Here is a 20,227-nt window from a genome sequence, read left to right as displayed (position 1 = left end):
TCTTGTACTAAATATAGCCTACAAGGTTCATATGGCTAACATTCCAGAATTATAATTAAAACCATATAATTTTATTTTATCACATTATCATTGTTATCAAATTTTTTAAGTCCCTATAATATAGAGAGAAATAAGATATTACTCTTGTCTAGGAAAATCTTACAATTTAACTGAAGGATATTGCACACAAAAAAAGAAATCAACATATTTTCAACAAAAATGTCTGTTTGAGCTGCTAACAGAGGAGAATTCCTAGTTGATAACCTGAAGCAAAAGTGGAGTTTTTCTGTTGTGATCCATGAATTGAACTTTTTAAAATAGATTTCATCTTTCTCTTTCTCTGCCGTAGGCCTAGCCTAGCTGAGCTTGCATTGCCTTTATGTCTAGTTAATTTGTCAGTCTAATCAGAGTAATCCAATCAATCTAAACAGTTTTTCAATGATAACAGCATAAACCCAAAACTTCTAATTTTATAAACTAAAAACAAATTACAAGAACAAGTAGAATATTAGATCACACGTGGGTGCTTAATTTTCTCATGTCAAACAAAGACATAATTGTTAGTCCCTACACATGATTTTCCTGAATAATTTTTGCACATGTATGTTGTACACATGCCATATATTTGAGAAAAGAAAACAAACTCCAGCTTTAGTGGTCATGGGTCTCCTTAGGAGTCCCATTTAGGATCTAACCCAGAGAATGTGGTCTCCTCTCTGTGTCTCTGACTCTGGTTCTACTTCCTATTTTCCCATCTCAAATAAGATATATAAGACACACACACATGCACATATATGCATATATATAGTATCTTAAATATTTAACATTTAAAACATTTTTTAATCCTCACTCGAGGGCATTTTTCCACTGATATTTTTTAAATAGAGTGGGAGGGAAAGAGGGAGAAACATTGATGTGAGAGAGACACATTGATTGGTTGCCTCCCACACGACCCCCTCAGAGATCAAACCCACAACCAAGGTACGTGCCTTTGACTGGGAATCAAACCCTCGACTCTTTAGTCTGTGGACCAACACTGTAACTGTTGAGCCAAACTGGCCAAGGCACATTTTAACTTATTAATATTATAACTACTTTTTGCACAGTTCTTTATAGTTATGAAATTTAGTAGCTTAACTGAATCTCAGAACACCTTCATATAGCAATTCCCCACTCCCAGCCTCCTTATTTTGTGTCTGAGGATTCAGATACATTATAAGTTACTAACCTGACTGAGGTTATGCAGCTTGTGATTTTCAGAATCAGAAACTAAGGCCAGGATGTATTACTACATTCTTATGGTGTTTCACTTATCCATACACAATAGGTAAAGTGACGTCATACAGTTTGACTTTGAAGTTTTATTGCAATAAGCCCACAATGTTCTTTTAAAATATAACTCCCATTGTATTTGATATTAATGAATCATTTTTGTTAGGCCATTGCCTGGTACACTCCTATTCACTGGAAGCAAGCCTGGGAGAAATTAGACACTGACATTGAATTGGAGAGATGCTCAATAGTAAGTCCAACATCTCAAAAGCATATATTTCGTTGGCCAAAAGCTACAACTACAAGCAAAGAAAAACATAATCAATCTGTGGAAGATACCTCACGCTTTCAGATGGAACCAGTTCTAGCTTTTCTTAAGAGGTAAAAGTTATTCGTTTTGCTCTGTTTTGTTTTGTTTAATTGAGCCCTTCCCATAATGGTAACTGAACAGGCAGGAATGACTGGGTGACAAGTAAATTTATGATGAATAGGTAAATCAGTAATGTCCAAAAATATCTGTTTTAAATAAGACTATAAAACCCATAATAATTTTAAGACATAAAAACACAGAGCAAGCAGGGATATATGCATGGGACAATAAGGCTGGCGATTTCTACTAAGCATTGGAGACCCTACCCCCGGCCATTTCACGTCTCGATGGCGCTGCTGTTAAAGGCAAGGCTGTGAAGAGGTGAAGAGATGAAGTCTGCACCACATCTTTAGCAGTCCTGAGGTAAAGGGAGATGTGCAACATCTAAGAATTTTATCTTAGGTCAAGAGCTGGCTGTGACTGAAGGTGCAGAATTTGTTTTTCATTTGTAGGCAAACGCTTCTGATGTTGTGATAAAAGTGCTGCCCATGAGGTCTAGAAAATCCATATTGTCTGGTCTTAAAATATGCTCTCTCTTTTAATTGAGCCTTCATTACTAATGCCTCTGCAAAAAGAAAAAAAAAGCCTTTTGAGTTCAATTCGGGCTTAATTTTTCTTTTACAGAGAAAAAGAAGTCCCACCATCTCTTTTCCCCAATCACAGCCCTTGGTGCCACAGTCCCAATGTTCCTGCACATCCCTACTGTCCTCTGATTGAACCTCACATTACCAGCTTGGCTGAATGCACCTTGAAAAGCCAGCCCAGTCTTCAACCAGCCAGGTCGGATCCAGCTCTGGTAAGTCAAATGCATACTTATTCCGGCTGAGAGCAAGGATTGTATGTGTGTGTAACTGGTGAAAAGGGGGTAAGTGGTAAAATATGCTAAGTATTAAAAATTACTCATATCTTCAAAAAAAGCTGGCTCCTAAAGGAAGTATTGGAAACCATTCACTTACATTTTCTATAGCACAGTATCTATGCTGTTCTTGATAAATACTGTTCAATGAATCAAGGAATCAAAAGAACAGCAAAATAGCATGGCCAACAAAAATTCAAAGTTCTTGAAGTTTGGTCAAAAAGACATTTTGTTTTTTATTAGGCAGGATAAACTGGTTCTACAAGTTATTGTATGCTAAAAAAAAAAAAAAAAAAAAAATTCATCCTTTCCAAACACATTCTAATATTAATCCCAAATTCTTATTTTTTCCCCAACCAGAAGTTTTTTATTTAAGTTCTCTCAATAAAGCTTATAGAGCTGGTGTTATTAACCCAGAATCTGTGCATGGATTTCAGGAAGTCCATGAATCTTCTAAATTTCACACACACAAAAAAATGCATACTTGTGTCATGTTTTCTGGGGAGAGAGTCCATGAGGTTCATCACCTGTCCCCAAATGTTTAAGAACTATTGAGAAAAACACAGTGCCGGACCCTAAGCTGTTTCATACAGAAGCCATGTCCTGGTGAAGTTATAATGATTTGAAAACTTGTATTTAGCAGCGGGATGTTTTGTTAATGAAACCTTGGGCGGAGTCCCAGCGTATGAAAAGAATACAAGCAGACCTGCCCAAGTGGAAGTAGAAGCAGAGATTCCCATTATACCCTTCTTCTTCTTCTTCTTCTCCCCTGTGATCTTTGAGGCTCCTCCCTGGAAACATGGGATTCTATAAACAATTGTATGAAAACCATGTTAATATGCTAATACATCATCGGGAAATAACACCACAAAATAATACCTTTCAGAAGTGGGATGATAGAAATTTCATAAATTTCTAAATACATTTCATAAAATTAAGTACCCTATGTCTTTGTGACTGAATTTCTTCATTTGTAAAGTAAGAGATTTGGGTCTGAAATTTAAAGAGCTCTTTCAGCAATGTTTTATATACATATTATATACATAAATAATATATATTACTTTGTACACACATACATACCTTTACTACACTATGACTTAGAGTTAACACTCTCAAGAAGTACATTAATTTATGTTTTTCTCCAATTAATTATAGCCTTCACTATTTTACTCATTCTGGACAACTCGTTTTCTAAAGAATTTTGACCTCACATTTTCTTTTCTAATTACCATTTACATTCAATATTATTTTGTATTCAGATTTTCTTGATTTACCTTTCTATAGTGGTGGCAACTCACCTTGATTACTTAATAATTTTTGCTATTCAACACAAGACATTGCATTGTATGAGTATATTCTACAACAGTAATCCAAAAAGATAGTTGCTTTGATGCTTTCAAGGCCTCTGTTCATCATTTTATACCTTTAAAATTTTTTATTTATTAAATTTTCAATGTGAATAGATATACATCATAAGTGTAAGAACCTTTCTTTGATTTCAACTGTGAAAGATGGATACAAAGAGGCAGATGTTATGAATAATCCTTATAGCAATCCCTGCATCATCAGTTCATTTCTCTGAAAGAATATGTAACATGATCTTTCAGGGGAAAGATACCTAGTTTGTTAATTATCTAATCTCTTTTTAATTTGCCTACCATTCACCTGTTTGCTATCATTAGCACACTTTTCAATAATTGACAAAGAAAAAAGATATCAAACAAAAATCTAGCCATTTTATTCATAGGTTCTTCAACCCTGCTCCTTTCTCCCTACACTAATAAGGAGGCTAGTTTGCTGAGTTACAGAAGAAAGAATCTTAGTTTCATGTGACTCTTCCACCTGGGAATCATTGCCCTGTGTTTAAGTGTGCCTCTCAACTATATTAGACAGGAGCCTAGAGGCTTCACAGTAAAGATAGTTTTAAAGAAACATCTACACATCATAGGCCTAATTTTTACCAACCAAACTTGTGTTTTTAAACATGTTAAAATACAGAAAGCATAGAGGAAGTCTGATATAAAATTGGAATGAGTCATTCTGGTCCTCATTTTTGTATTTTAATCATCCATATATGGATCAATGAAATATTTATAGTAAAATCTATGTGTTTTTAATCACATAAATGGCAATAAATACAGTGCATGACTGTATTTAATGTGTTTGATGAAGGACAGGCAGAAAAGGAGACACTGGAGGTTTTTAAGCAGACATCTCATAGAGTTAGATCTGTATTACAAAGAGAATTTTGAAGCAGTGTTGAAAAGAAAGTGAAGTGGGGAGTATTCCAAAATCCAGGAGGAAGGAAAGAAGGAGGGGAACCCAGGAACAGAAAGAAAAGGAGAGGAAGAGCAAAGCAGGTTAGGAAGAGAGACGGGGACAAGCTTCTTCTGTAGAGTTGTAATCTGAGTCCCAAAGGACAGGGTAGAGAGAGATTGGGGCAGAAGTAATATTTAAATAAATCATGCAAAAATTCTCAAAAATTGATGAAGGACATCAAGCCATAGAGTCAAGAAAAATAAATCTCAGCCATAATACTTAAAGAAAACCACACTAATGTATATTATAATAAAACTTCAGAAAACCAAATAATGGAAGTCAGAAGACAATGGAATGATATCTCCCATGCGCTAATGTGCTGAAAGAACTACTATTCTAGAGTTCTGCACCAAGAAAAAATATACTTCAAAAAGTGAAGGTGAAATAAAGACACTTTCAGGCAAATAAAAACTAAGAGAATTCACCAACATTAAAGTCACGCTAAGGAAATATTTCAAGTAGACGGAAAATGATCAAGAAGGATGCTCAGACATTTTGGAAGACGTGAGGAAAGATGTGGAGTCAAAGCATGGATAAACAGAAATGAGTATCTAGTGCACAAAATAATACTGATATTCACTTGCAGGATTTAATTTTTTTTTTTTTTGTTCAGATAGAGCGGGAGGGAGAGAGAGGAAGAGAGAGAGAGAGAAACATCGATGTGAAGGGACACATCGAGTGGCTGCCACCCGCACGACCAACCAGGGCCGGGGACAAACTGCAACCGAGGTACGTGCCCTTAGTGGGAACCAAACCCGGGTCTCTCTGGACCGCAGGCCGACGCTCCAACCGCTGAGCCAAACCGGCCAGGGCAGGATTTAAAATTTATATAGGATTTAAGTTCGTGACAACATATCAGTTTCCTAGGATGACTGTGACAAAGTACCACAAACGTGGTGGCTTAAAATAAGGGAAATGTATTCTCTCACAGTTCTGGACCCTGGAAGTCTGAAATGAAGGTGTCAGCAGGGCCACCCTCTCTCTGAAGGCTCTAGAGCAGCGGTTCTCAACCTTCCTAACGCCCTGGCCCTTTAATACAGTTCCTCAAGTTGTGGTGACCCCCAACCATAAAATTAAAGGGGTCGCAACCCACAGGTTGAGGACCGCTGCTCTAGAAGATTATCCTTTCTTGCCTCTTCCCAGTCTCTGGTTGTGGCGGGCATTCCTTGGTGTTCCTTAGTTTGTAGATGCATCACTGTGATCTCACCTTCGTCTTCTTCACATGGCCTTCTCTCCTGTGTATGTGTCCATATTTCCCTCTTTTCATAAGAACACCATTCAGTAGATTAGGAACCACCCGAATTTAGTATGATCTCATCTTAACTTGATTACATTAGCAAATATCCAATTTCCAAATAAGGTCACATTCACTGATTCAAAGAGTTAGGACTGCAAGATATATTTTGGGTGGACACAGTTTAACCCATAACAACAGCAAGTTTGGAGGGGAGTAAATGGCATTAAAATACTCTGAATTTCCCAACTTTTCCAGTAAGCTGTAAAAGTAACTATTTATATTAGACTTCAGTAAATCAAGGATATGCATGTCAAAATCTAAGACAGACACTAAAAGAATAGCATACAATTGTCATGTTCATTACACGTATCATACTTTCATTATCATTCAGTAAAAAATATATTCTAATTTCCAATATGATGATCTTTTATACGTGGGTTTTTTGGGAATAGTATATCACAAAAACATGGTTTTATTTCAGAAATTCAAAGTTGGTTTAAGGTTTGAAAATTAATCAATTAAACATCATCTTAACAGAATAAAAAAGAAAATTGTATAACTGTCTCAATAGATCTAGAAAAAGTTTTTGGTAAAATTTAATACCCACCCATAAGGAAAGAACCTTAAAAAATTAGTATTTGAAAGAATTCCCTTGATCTGACAAATGGTATCTACAAATATCCTAAAGCAAACTATTATACTTAATGGCAATGTAATGAACATTTTCCCTTGCGATCCAGATCAAGACAACAATTTTCCTTATGCTGTCTTCCGTTCAGCAGTATACTAGAAGTCTGAGTGAAATAAGGCAAGAAAAATGAATATATGAATATCGCATTACCCCATAATCCAGCAATTCCATTCTCTGCAATTACATATGCCTAAAAATATGCACACATGCACACTAAAGACAAATATAATAATGATCATAGCAACTGTATTTATAATGGCCTAAAACTAGAAGCAATCCAATTGTTCATTGACAGTATAATGGATAAATAAATTATGATATATTAATGCAATCCCATAAGCGATGAGAATGAATGAACTACTGCTACATGTAGTAACATCAACGAATCTCACAAGCATAATATTGAGTGAAAGATGGCAAACAAAAAGGATTGCATATTGTATGTTTCCATTTATATAAAACTAAAAAACAAACAAAACCCTGGTGTTCAAGGTCAGAACAGTAGTTATTTCTGGGAGAAGGAAGGAAGTAGCCGTTGGAGGTTACACAAAAACTGCATCTAGAATTACTAACAATGTTTCATTTCTTGATCTGAGTGGTGTTTACATGAATCACTGTTTTCACCGTGCTGTGTAATTATGACTTATGATCTGTTATGCATGTATATTATACTTAAATAAAAGTTTATTTTTAGAAACTTGATGACAGGAAAAGGAAAATTAGAGAGGGAAGACAGCACAGTGATACTGATGAGCTCTAATAGCTTATACCCTGAAACGGAAGGAGAAAGAAATCCTGAAAAGAATAGACTAATGAACTCAAAATGAATGTGAATAATATGAGGTTTATTTAGCACAGGAGAAAAATAGTCTTACCTGAAATAAGTCTAGACCCATTGTTGTATTGCAACATATTGGAAATTAATTTTAATAGAATTTGTCATTGCTCAGTCATTTCTAGAAATGGCTATGGCAGAGAGGGTTAATTACTGCCCCTACGTCATTGTTCCTTTAGACACAAGACCCGCAGGTCCAGCGAAACCTAGACACACGGCTGCCAAGAGTGAAGCCTGTTTTTCTCAGTCTCTCCTGCAGTTAGGCAGGACTGTGTCTGCACGCCGTACAATGGAATGGGACCGGAAGTCATGGATATAGCATCTGCTCATGCCCTTGGAGAGCATGTGCCCTGTGTCTCCTCTGTGCCATGGTAACAGGGGCTGCAGCTGCCATCTTTCAACCCAGAGATGAAGCCGTGTGTTGAGGATGACAAAGACATTCTGCATGGCCTGGATTGGCACATGTCCAGACTATTAAGTGAGAGAGAAAGAATCTTGTTTAAGCCGTCAAGTTGTGTCTGAACCAGGTGGCCCACGCAGGATCACTACCATTTAGTTTCACTCAATATCTACTGGTTAAAAAGGAAACAAAAATCTCAGCGAGGAAGGACATTTTAAAGATAATTAGGTAAATTTGGATATAGAATTAATATTAGATATTCTTTCCTACAACGTTGATTATGTTGTAGCTGTGTTGGTTGTTCTTAGATTCATTCAGAAGGTTGTACTTAATTTCTAGTGGTTTAGTGATAATAGCATATCACTGATACAAATATGGCAAAATATTAGTGATTGAATCTGGATGATAGGTATCCAGATTAGTTGTATTATTCTTTCATATTTTCTGTGCTTGAAATTTTTCACAGTAGAAATTTGAAAAGCAATAAACAAGGAAGATGTGTTTGACAGAATGTAGCACTTGGAGCTGCTAGTGCAGAAGCAAGGCTGTGGCTGCAGTGTGACGGAGGAGCTCTGGGGAAGGCTGCAGACCTCTCAGAAAGCAGATGCGTTGGTGATGTGTTGCCACTGTGGTTCCTAGACCTGCAGAGGATGTGCTCTCCTCTTGCTGAGATTAGTTTACCGATTCGGATAACTTTGTCAGTCTTCTGTAACTCAAGTTAAATGACAGAAACTAGTCTGAAGATAGTATCCTACAGACATGGCTTCAAGCGAGCACTGCGGCATGTGCACTTTATTTGCACACTGCCTAATACACTTGCCTGTCATCTGTGATCGACAGTGCACCCTGCAGTGGTATTTGTTTTAACGCTACAGTGGCTACTGTCTTCCATGCAAATGTCATTATAGTAATGATATTGATAAGGTCCCTTTGTTTCTGAGGATTGCAGAGCCACACTATAAAAGCCAGCCTGCTAAAAAAATAAATGAAACTAGAATGTAGATAATGTTATGCAGGAATAAAACATTTAAAATCTCATCAATGTAAGCTCTCTTAAGATCACATTTGTGGAATTTTATGCTAGCCAGACTGTGGTCAGTTACTCCTTACAGTTCAATAGGTCCTAAGATCAAAGTAATTTTTTTTCCATAAGAACATGTTTCTAGCCCTGGCCAGTTTGGCTCAGCGGTTAGAGCATCCGCCTGCGGTCCGGAGAGACCCGGGTTCAGTTCCCGCTAAGGGCATGTACCTCGGTTGCAGTTTGTCCCCGGCCCTGGTTGGTCGTGCGGGTGGCAGCCACTCGATGTGTCCCTTTCACATCGATGTTTTCCTCTCTCTCTCTTCCTCTCTCTCCCTCCCACTCTGTCTTTACAAAAAAATGGAAAAATGTCCTCGAATGAGGATTAAAAAAAAAAAGAACATGTTTCTAATCCATAATGGTAACAAAGGAAAGAAATACAAGTTTGAAATAAATTCTTTTTATGTGTCTTCCATATTAGTATCTGTTCTGTGTATTGATGTTTATACCTGTATTGCATTGTTAAATTTATCAGATTAAGGATTTGAAATATCATATGTCACATCTTTATGACTCGGTAGATTTTTAGTCAATGTTATAACTAGAAATTGTATTAATTGATATATAGAAATTTTAAACAAAAAAATCTGGCTATCCTTAGTAAAGAAAAGGCCAATTACTTGGACCTCTTACAATCATACTGAATAGAAAATAATTACTTGAAGAAGTACTACAATCTGCCAAGGGTTTCTGTCTAGTTTTTGTTATCAAATAATAGCATCAAAAAAATTAAGAACTTTTTTATAAAGAAAATTTTTATTACATCATGTATTCAAGGGTAATGATTTTCTCTTCTGTTGCTTGCTTTCAGAAAATTTAGATTATAACAACACCATATTTCTGCAGACATTTTTTTGTAAAGAATAGACAAACCATGTATATGTCCCTTCTTACAGATGTAATACAGGTGTCTTTAATGACCATACAAAGAATTCCAAGATATTAGTCCCAATGACAGAATGATTGAGTAACTTTATAACTGGATCTTTTATTTCAACATTATAAAACAGAAGTATTTTATCCCCATCAAAATACCAATGACATATTTCACAGAACTAGAACAAATACTTCAAAAGTTCATATGGAACCAAAAAAGACCCTGAAGAGCCACAGCAATCTTGAGAAAGAAGGACAAAGTAGGTAGAATCACAATACCAGATATCAGGTTATCCTACAAAGCTACTGTAATCAAAACAGCCTGGTACTGGCACAAGAACAGGCATATAAACCAGTGGAACAGAGTACAGAACCCAGAAATGGACCCAAGACATTATGCTCAATTAATATTTGACAAAGGTGGCAAGAGCATACAGTTGGAGTAAAGACAGCTTCTTTAATGAATGGTGTTGGGAAAATTGGACAGCTACATGCAAAAAATAAAACTAGACCATCAACTTATACCATGCACAAAAATAAACTCAAAATGGATAAAAGACTTAAATGTGACCCGTAAATTCATAAAAATTCTAGAAGAAAATGTAGGCAACAAAATTTTGGACATCATATGGAGCAGAATTTTCACTGATACATCACCTAAGCAACAGAAACAGAGGAAAAAATGAACACATGGGACTACATCAAACTCAAAAGCTTCTGCACAGCAAAAGAAACAACCATCAAAATGGAAAGGCAACCCACTCTATGGGAGAGCATCATTGCCAATGATACATCAGATAAGGGGTTAATTTCCAAAATATAGAGAGTGCTTATACAACTCAAAAAAAGGAAGACAAAGAACCCAATTAAAAAATGGGCAGAGGTCCTAAAGAGACACCTCTCCAAACAGGACATACAAATGGCTAAGAAACATATGAAGAAATGCTCAACATCACTACTCATCAGAGAGATGCAAATTAAAACAACAATGAAGTATCACCTCACACCTGTCAGAATGGCCACCATCAACAAATCATCAAACAACAAGTGTTGGTGAAGGTGTGGAGAAAAGGGGACTCTAGTACACTGCTGGTGGGAATGCAGACTGGTGCAGCCACTATGGAAAACAATATGGTGTGACCTCAAAAAGTTAAAAATTGAATTGCCATTTGACCCAGTGATCCCACTTCTAGAAATATACCCTAAGAAGCCTAAAACACCAATCAGAAAGAATATATGTACCCCCATGTTCATAGCAGCACTATTTACAATGGCTAAGATCTGGAAACAGCCCAAGGATCCATCAGTAGATGAATGGATAAAAAAGCAGTGGTACATATACACAATGGAGTACTATGCAGATGTAAGAAAGAAAGATCTCTTATCCTTTGAGATGACATGGAGGGGCCTGGAAAGTATTATCCTAAGTGAAACACACCAAGCAGAAAAAGACAAATACCACATGATCTCACTTATTTGTGGAATATAATGAACATAACAGTCTGAGGAATAGGGTAGACCCAGAGACGTGGAAGTAGTGTACAGACTGACAACCCTCAGAAGAGGGGGTGGTGGAGGGAGGGGAGAGATAAACCACAGAACTTATAATCGTGTACGCATAAACAATGGGCCTAAACAACAAAACCGGGGATGGGGGGGGATGGGAAGGAGGGTGTCAATGGGGTAAAAAAGGAGAAACATCTGTAACAAAAATAAAATTTTGAAAAATAAAATAAAATAAGTAAAAAATAACATGAAATAGAAAACAATAAAACAGAAGTATTTTAAATTATTTACTTTATGAATTATTATAATCCCATTTATAGAAATACATATGTAATTAATGATCCATTTCATCATACAAATAAGAAATATTGTTCAAGAAGTCAGAGTATTCACACTGATGTTACTAGGTGTTGAGGGTTTCAGGATCAAATAACCCAAGTAATTGCCATTACTTTCTGACACTGAAACAAACATCACTACTACTACTAATCCTGTGGTTAAATTTCAAAAAATTATAGATGGGAACTTTTATAAATGTTATTAACTTTAAATACAGCACTATGCAGTAGAACAAATTTTCAGGGTGTAATTCAAAACCTCCATCCTCAGGCTAGTCAGTTTGGAAGGACGTACATAAAATATTTACAAGGTCTGTTTCATGCCAACAAATTGCTCCAGAAAAAGGGTAGTGATGTGCTAGTTTTTCCTATACCTAAGCCACTGCCTGTGGTAAGAAGAGTATCTTACAGGCCTATTTGTACTCCAGGTCCATAACTTACTATTCAGAAAGTTTACACTGTGATGTGCCAAACAGCACCCTGAGTCATTGGATTCAGAAACTTATTAGCGGATAAGAAATAACTGTGCTAACCAGAAACACCTTGCATTTTTGTTCCTCTTCCTTGCAGACCACATTTTCACAGCCAGCTTCTGGATAATTGTTTCTCTGTAATCAAACACTGGCAGTTTAACTTGGTAAGTCTTCCTCTAAGCTTGCAGAGAAAAAGAAAGGTTTGGGTATGACTGAAGCTTCTACTATAGTTGTTTTTTTGTTTGTTTGCTTTTGTCTTTTTTATCTTTATTGTTGAATGTATTACAGATGTTCCTCATTTTTCCCCCATTGACCCCCTCCTCCCCACTCCCTTCCCCCTCCTGCCTTTTTCCACACTGTTGTTTGTGTCCATTGGTTATGCATATAAGTACTTTGGCTTATTTCTTCCCACCCCCCAACCCCCCATTCCCCCATTTTTTTTTAGGTTTGTCAGTCTAGCAAACAATTTTTTCTTCTTAATCCCTTCACCTTCTTCATCTATTCCCCAACCCCCCTTCCATCTGATAACCAACAAAATGTTCTCTGTATCTATGAAAATGTTTCTGTTCTGCCATTCATTTTGTTTGTAGATTCAATTGTCGATAGATATGTATTCATTGCCATTTTGTTTGTTCATATATTTTATCTTTTTCTTCAAAAAGACCCTTCATCATTTCATATAATAATGGTTTGGTGGTGATGAACTCCTTTAACTTTTTCTTGTTTGGGAAACTCTTTATATGGCCATCGATTCTAAATGACAGCTTTGCAGGACAGAATAACCTTGGTTGTAAGTTCTTGCTTTTCATCACTGAATATTTCTTGCCAATCCCTTCTAGACTGCAAAGTTTCTTTTGAGAAATCAGCTGACAGTCTAATGGGAACTCCCTTGTAGGTAACTAACTGCTTTTCTCTTGCTGCTTTTAAGATTCTCTCTCTGAATTTAACCTTTGGCATTTTGATGATGTGTCTTGGTGTGGGCATCTTGGAGTTCATCTTGTTTGGGACTCTCTGTGCTTCCTAGACTTGCATGTCTGTTTCCTTCACCAAATTAGGGAAGTTTTCTGCCATTATTGTTCCAAATAGGTTTTCAATTTCTTGTTCTCTCTCTTCTTCTCCTGGCACCCCCAAGATGCGAATGTTGGCACACTTGAAGTTGTCCCAGAGACTCCTTACACCATCCTCATTTTTTTGGATTCTTTTTTCTTTTTGCTGTTCTGATTGGGTATTTTTTGCTTCCTTATATTCCAAATTGATGGCTTGCTTCTTGGCTTTACCTACTCTACTATTGAATCTGTGTAAATTATTCTTTATTTCAGTTAGTGCCTCCTTCATTTCTGACTGTGCATCCTTCATTTCTGACTGGTCCTTTTTTATGCTCTTGAGGCCCTCACTAAGTTCGCTGAGGTTCTCACTAAGTTCATTGAGCATCCTTATAAGCTGTATTTTGAACTCAGCATCTATTAGGTTGCTTATCTCCATTTTGCTTAGTTCTTTTCCTGAGGTTTTGTTCTGTTCTTTCATTTGGGACCTGTTTCTTTGTCTCCTCATTTTGGCTGCCTCTCTGTGTTTGTTTCTGTGTATTACTTAACGAGCGGTATGGGGCTAGTTGAGACCAGATGCTGCTTGTTTGAAAGAATTTAGGAAAACCTGAACCAGGATCCAAGCCAGGCCAATCCTATGGTTAAGCAACTGGCAACAGCTTGGGTGGGCCTGAAAGTTGGGTGGGGCAGGGCGAGGCCTCAGGGAGTCACCAGGGTGGGGCTGCCAGGTTACTGGAGTCCCAGATATGGCGGCTGTCTGCTGCCCCAGAGAAGGGCTCACCAAAGGAACAAAGACCTCTGACAGCATGTTTGTCCCGGAGAAAGCCCCCTCTCCAGCCCTTGCTCCAGTGCCAAACAGCTCAGTTCTTCCTTCTATGTCTCTGGTGCCCTTCAAGCTGCCTCCCCTCCAAGTTTAGAGGGAGAGAGTCCGATAAGTCCGTGCACGGGCCCTTTAAGGAGCTGCCTGGGGCTCCAGCTGCCTCAGCCTCTCTGAGCCTCAGTTCCCGATGGTTTTTCCAGCCAGAAGTGATGGGGACTTCTCTTCCTGGCACTGGAACCCTGAGTGGGGCGCCTGGTGTGGGACGGGGACCCCTCAGTCCTCAGGGAGGACCTTCCCAGCCGAGGTGTCCTCCTGATTTTTATCTGCCACGCATGGTTGTGGGACCAGCCCGTCGAGGCTTCACCCCTCCTACCAGTCTCGATGTGGCTGCTTCTTTAATTCCGTAGTTGTAGGACTTCCACTCAGCCTTATTTCAGGCAGTTTTGAATGATGGTTGTTCTGTAGTTTAGTTGTAACTTTGATGTGGTTGTGGGAGGACGCAATACCGCGTTTACCTACGCCGCCATCTTGACCGGAAGTCCCCTTGTTTTGTTCTGTTTTGTTTTGTTCCCAGAGAAGCTCACTGTTGTCTGTACCTAGGACATTATTGTTTTTTCTTATCTTTTACTTTACAGGAATAGAAGAGCATCTCATTTCTGGGGTAGAAGTAATTTGTGCTAACATTCAATTGAGCATTATTTCAGTTTGATACTAGTTTTCTATGTAGAAATTATATTAAGCAAAGTGACTTTCAATCCTTGCGTACACATACAGAGGTGAGAGAGGCCACCATCTCTGTCGCCTCATCCGTCACCATGGTAGAGTGGGCTGAGATGGCAGGCTAAGCAGCGTCTGCTCCTGTCCACACACCCTCTCATGCAGCTCTCCTGATACAGCTGACTCCTGAACCTCCATCCACCGGCTACTTCATCATTATGGCATCTGTAAGTGTAGAAAGGAGAAAGCATTTGAGGAATTTAGCTGGTAAAAATAATTCTGTAACCTCAGTTTTTAAGATATATCTTCCAGATGGATACTCTTTCTCCCAAACTTTTTATTATGCCTTGAAATATATGTGGGCGTGTTTTAAATAATTCATTGAAAACTTGGACTTAATAATCAAATAATACTCTGCAAGGAGTTTTCAAACCACTTGACTTAAGTTACCATTAAATAATGTTCTTAAACCTAAAATTTCTTTAAATGAAAGAAAATCCTTTTACTGATAGTTTATTCCAGGATTTGTATCAATGTGGAAAATCAATGCTTGAAATATTGGACTAAATCCCTGCCCATCACCCATCTCCTTCTTTTCTGAGGGTGGTAGGGAGGTTGCAGGGACCAAGAAAAGCAAGCATCTGAATTAAAAAACAACAGGCAGTCAACTCAACCTTTAAAGGTAGTGACAATATTGCAAATTATCTTTCTCTGCAGAAATATAATTATAACACTGAAATAATTTGAAAATACATCATTAAGAGCCAACAGAAAGAACATGAATTGTTCTCATATAGCCTATACTCATTAATTTTCTGTTGATACTTATTTTGTTTTTGTTTTTATTTTTATTTATTGTTGACACTATTACAGATGTCCCCTATTTTTCCCCCCTTTACCTATCTCCATCCAGCCCCCAGCCCCCCTTCCTCTGGCCATCACCACACTGTTGTCTGTGTCCATGGTTTATGCATATATGTTCTTCAGTAATCTCTTCACCTTCTTTCATCTAGTCCCCCCCCCCCCCGCCCCCACCATCCTCCTCTCCTCTGACCTCTGTCAGTCTGTTCCATGTATTCATGCTTCTGGTTCTATTTTGTTTCTAGTTTATGTTGCTTTGGGGGCCCGTTTTTGTCTTCCCTGTTGTGTGATAAACTTTCTAAGACTGGGAAATAAGGAAATATCACATCTTTACTATGTGCCCTATATTCTCATCCTGCCCTTGTTGGTGGAGAAGAGTGACTGAAATTCAGAGTCACTTCAAATACTCAAAAACACGATTCTGCAACTATACCAATACATTTTAATTCATTTGAGCAACAGATTATTTATAGCATAATAGACATTATTCTGGTTAAAAAGACTGCAGATGTTCTATAATTGTGTATCTTGTAAATGACAATGAAAGGGAAGAGTAGGAACTTTGGCTTCTGCTATTTAGTTGATAAATGGCCTTCTAGCATTTAATTGGTCACTTCCTACATTGCCTCATCTTTTCTTCATGATATCAACATCTAAGTAATTGAGGAAGATCTCAATGGCTTTCTGTTTTATAAGTGGTGTGTTTAAACTCTTTGCCAAAGAGTGTATGACAAGGTGATTTTTTGGTCAAGGATTCCTTTGGGTCAGTATCCTTTTCTAGTTGACACTTTTTGCTGTCCTAGTCCATGAACGATCTATTTTATGTTTTCTTGTTCTTTTTTCTGATTAAGCTTTAGGTTCATTCCTTGGTTTAAGAAAACTGCAGCCACCTAATCTCTAACTTGTTAGTATTCTAGACTCTGCTGGTACAAATGACTTCATTTTACTGCTCAAGACAGCCTGCTGGCCTCTCGTGGTCCCTACTACCCACGTCTGTGCACCAGCCTTTCAGCTTTTCTCAGATTGCTCAGATGTCTAATTTCTTTCAATTCATCTCTTTTTAGTTTTCCCTAATCATCATCTTTTATTTTTCTAAAGGTCACTTACTATTTTGCAAGTTCACTCTCTCCATTTCTATAGCATCATTATCCTTGAACTTTCAAGTTCCCTATTCTTTGGAGAAGCTTTTTTCTCAGACATTTCTTAATAGGACATTGGGACTACAAAGGGATTTATTCCAACCACCTCATTTTAGAGCAAAAGAAACTGAAGTCTGTAGAGACAAGTTAATAAAACTTGCCTAGTAATCAAACACAGAGCCAAAACAAAACCCAGAGTCTTTTAACTGCAAAGAATTAGAGAATCCAGCCTTGGCCCCTACTGATATAATCCCTGCTCCCGGAGGTTTTAGAGTTGTATCTGCACTGGGACCCATTTCCTCCAGTTGGTATAGCCCTGAGCAGGGTGTAGTTGAAATACAAAGGATGGTATCTGAAATCTGCCACAGGGATTAGCAACCAGCAGTTCTATAATTCAATTACCCTTCACTTTCTATAGTCAGAAGGGAATTATACTGAATACCTAATCTGGTTATGAGTTGGAAAAAGGTCATGTTATTATATACAATAACAAGGATTTTTTGTTGTTATTGGTTTAGGTTGGGAAAATTTTTCAATCCTCTCATGAAATATTGAATAACATAATTTTGGACGATTTTTAGCCTTTGTTGGTTTCCTTAATACTTTGCTTAACTAACATGGTCATAAATTTGTTCATTGATCCCCTCTGTGGGAGATTCTTTGGTAGGTTTGATTTCTTTTTTTTTTTTTTAACCCACCCTGTTTTGAAGTTTCAGGCCTCTTGAAATGACTTACTTCTGTCTTCTCAGAGCTTTCATCCCCATCTGCTGGTATTTTTAGGATTGACCATCAATGTGCCCTCAGAATATTTTCTAAACCTTAACTGGGAACAAAATTTTACTTCATCTATCAGTGAATGACTTCTATATTGCAGTCAGCCCCTGAGTCAGGTGTGTCTGTTCAGGGAAAATTGTTCAGAGATTAAGTCATCATTCAGTTCTATTGGAATTCATAGCCATTCGTTGGTGATTTGTAATGCTATGCACTTGTATGGCATTTCACATCATCTTGTTTGAGACTATGAGGTAGGTAGGGCTGACATTACCCCCATTTTATAGTTGAAGACATTTTAGCTCAAACATATTCAGTGACTAAACTAAAGTCACTTAGATAGTTAATGTCAGAATTAAGACTAGAATTCTAGCCTTAAGCCAGAGCTCCTCCACGCCCCTCTGTCAATCAAGCATTGGCACCTGCCTGTCTTTGTCTTTATCACTCCATTCCCAATGTGTCTAAAAGGAAACACACCACACTTTTAGAAGTAGGATTACAAAAAGATGTTTCCATTCACAAGAAAATAAGTTGGCTACCATGAGAATTTTAAGACTGCTCCAAAGAGCAAATATATTCAGGTCCTATTTCCAAACTTGCTAATTTAACAAAGTGCCAGTTATTGGTTTCAAAAAATCAAAGTTCAATCTCTGGGGTCTCTGATGGCTAATGACATTCTGTGCTACAATGGATTAAAACCATGTGCTTGGAGTCACAGCTCTCATATCCTCTTTGCTCAGGACTTTGCAAGGAATGCGCTGGAGCTCTGCTGAGTGATTAATGCACAGTGTAGGCGGGTGATGCCACACAATGCTGCAGAAACGAAACTTTCCACAAGTTAGGATTAGAGAACTCTGGAAAATCCAGGCAATTTCTTTTTGTTTCTGCTACCTGGCACATGAACTCTCGGGCTTGCTAGGAAACAATGAGAAATCTAGGATGGATTCTAAAGAGGGAAGAAAGAACAGGGGCAGAATGGACCTTGTGACATATCATCATTACTGTCCTTAAGAGTATGCAATTGCGTACTGCTAAGAATGAACCAAAATTGCAAACACAAGGTATTAAATTCATAGTCAATAAACGTTCTTATACCTAGAAGGCACCCTTTGTATTGTATTAGGCATTCCTAATAAAGTGCTGAAAGCCTTCCTCTAAGTTGAGGAACAAGACAAGAATGCCTACTATCATCACTTCTATTTACCATAGCATTGGAAGTCTTAGCCATAGCTATCACACAAGGAAAATAAATAAAAGGTAACCAAATTAGAAAGGAAGAAGTAAAATTCTCATTATTTGTAGATAGTATGATACTATGTATAGAAAACCCTAAAGATTTCACACAAAACACACACACACACACAACTATGAGAACTGATAAATGACTTCAATAAAGTGGCAAAATACAAAATCAATATGTAGAAATATGTTGTGTTTCTATATACTAATAACAAATGATCAGAGGAAAAAATTAAGAAAACAATCCTATTTATAATTATATCAAAAAGAATAAAATACCTAAGGATCAATTCAACCAAAGAGGTGAAAGATCTGTACTCTGAAAACTATAAGACATAGAAGAAAGAAATTGAAGAAGATACCAAAAAAATGGAAGGATAAACCTTGCTCATGGATTGAAAAGACTAATATTGTTAAAATGTCCTTACTACCTAAAGCAATATACAAATTCAGTGCAATCTCTAGTAAAATACCAATGGCATTCTTCTAAAAATTAGAATTCCAAACCCTACAATTTATATGGAACCACAAAAAACCCTGAATAGCCAAATAAATTATGAGAAAGAACAAAGTGAGAGGTAGCATATGCCCTGACATCAAACTGTACTGCAAAGCTACTATATACAATGGGATATTATTCAGCAATAATAAAAAATGAAATCTTGCCATTTGCAAAAACATGGATAGACCTAGACATTATTATGCTAAGTGAAATAAGATAGACAAAGACAAATACTGTTTAATTTTAGTTGCATGTGGAAACTAAAAAAAAAAAAAAAAAAAAAAATGTGTAAACCAAATAGAAATAGACCCATTGAGCCCTGGCCAGTATGACTCACTTGGTTGGAGCATTTTCCCATACACCAGAAAGTGGTGGGTACGATCATTGGTCAGGGCATGTATGAGAGGCAACCAATCAGTGTTTCTCTCACACATAAATGTTTTGTTTTGTTTTCTCTCTCTGTCTCGATTTCCCTTCCTCTCTCTAAAATCTTTTTTTTTTTTTTTAAATGAGAGAGACCCATAGATATAGAGAACAAGCTGATGTTTGCCAAAGGAGGGATGGGCAGGGAGATGGAAATAAATTTTTTAAAAAGGAAGGAAATGAATGGTGTGAACATTTAGAAATTGGTCATTAAAACTGGATGCCTCAGAACCATTTTGATCTTCATATGTAAAACCAGAAGTAGACAGTATCCACAGGAGTCAGAGCTCTGTATATTATAAATCACCCTTAAAACTGTAACCTAAACAAGTGTATATTTTTCAGGGTTGGGTTAGAAGGATTTAAAAAATGAATAATTCTTTCACCTTGCAAAAGTTGAGGTATCACAGAAATAATTTCCTCCCTCTTGTTACTGTTCTGCATCTGTGAATATGTTCAAG

General features: G+C 37.3%; 1 protein-coding gene across 1 annotated transcript in view; it reads left to right on the top strand.

Moving 5' to 3' along the window:
* Nucleotides 1-20,227, top strand: part of LMNTD1 (lamin tail domain containing 1) — a 107,212-nt gene that overhangs the window by 22,320 nt on the left and 64,665 nt on the right. Inside the window, exons 6-7 of the mRNA XM_036251510.1 lie at nucleotides 1,439-1,653; nucleotides 2,267-2,438. Of these exons, the coding sequence (XP_036107403.1) occupies nucleotides 1,439-1,653; nucleotides 2,267-2,438 (387 nt within the window). The remainder of the gene's footprint in view (nucleotides 1-1,438; nucleotides 1,654-2,266; nucleotides 2,439-20,227) is intronic.

Source organism: Molossus molossus, unplaced genomic scaffold (assembly GCF_014108415.1).
Source record: "Molossus molossus isolate mMolMol1 unplaced genomic scaffold, mMolMol1.p scaffold_m16_p_10, whole genome shotgun sequence".
NCBI classification, from domain to species: Eukaryota; Metazoa; Chordata; class Mammalia; order Chiroptera; family Molossidae; genus Molossus; species Molossus molossus.
This window is presented reverse-complemented; position numbering and strand designations above follow the sequence as displayed.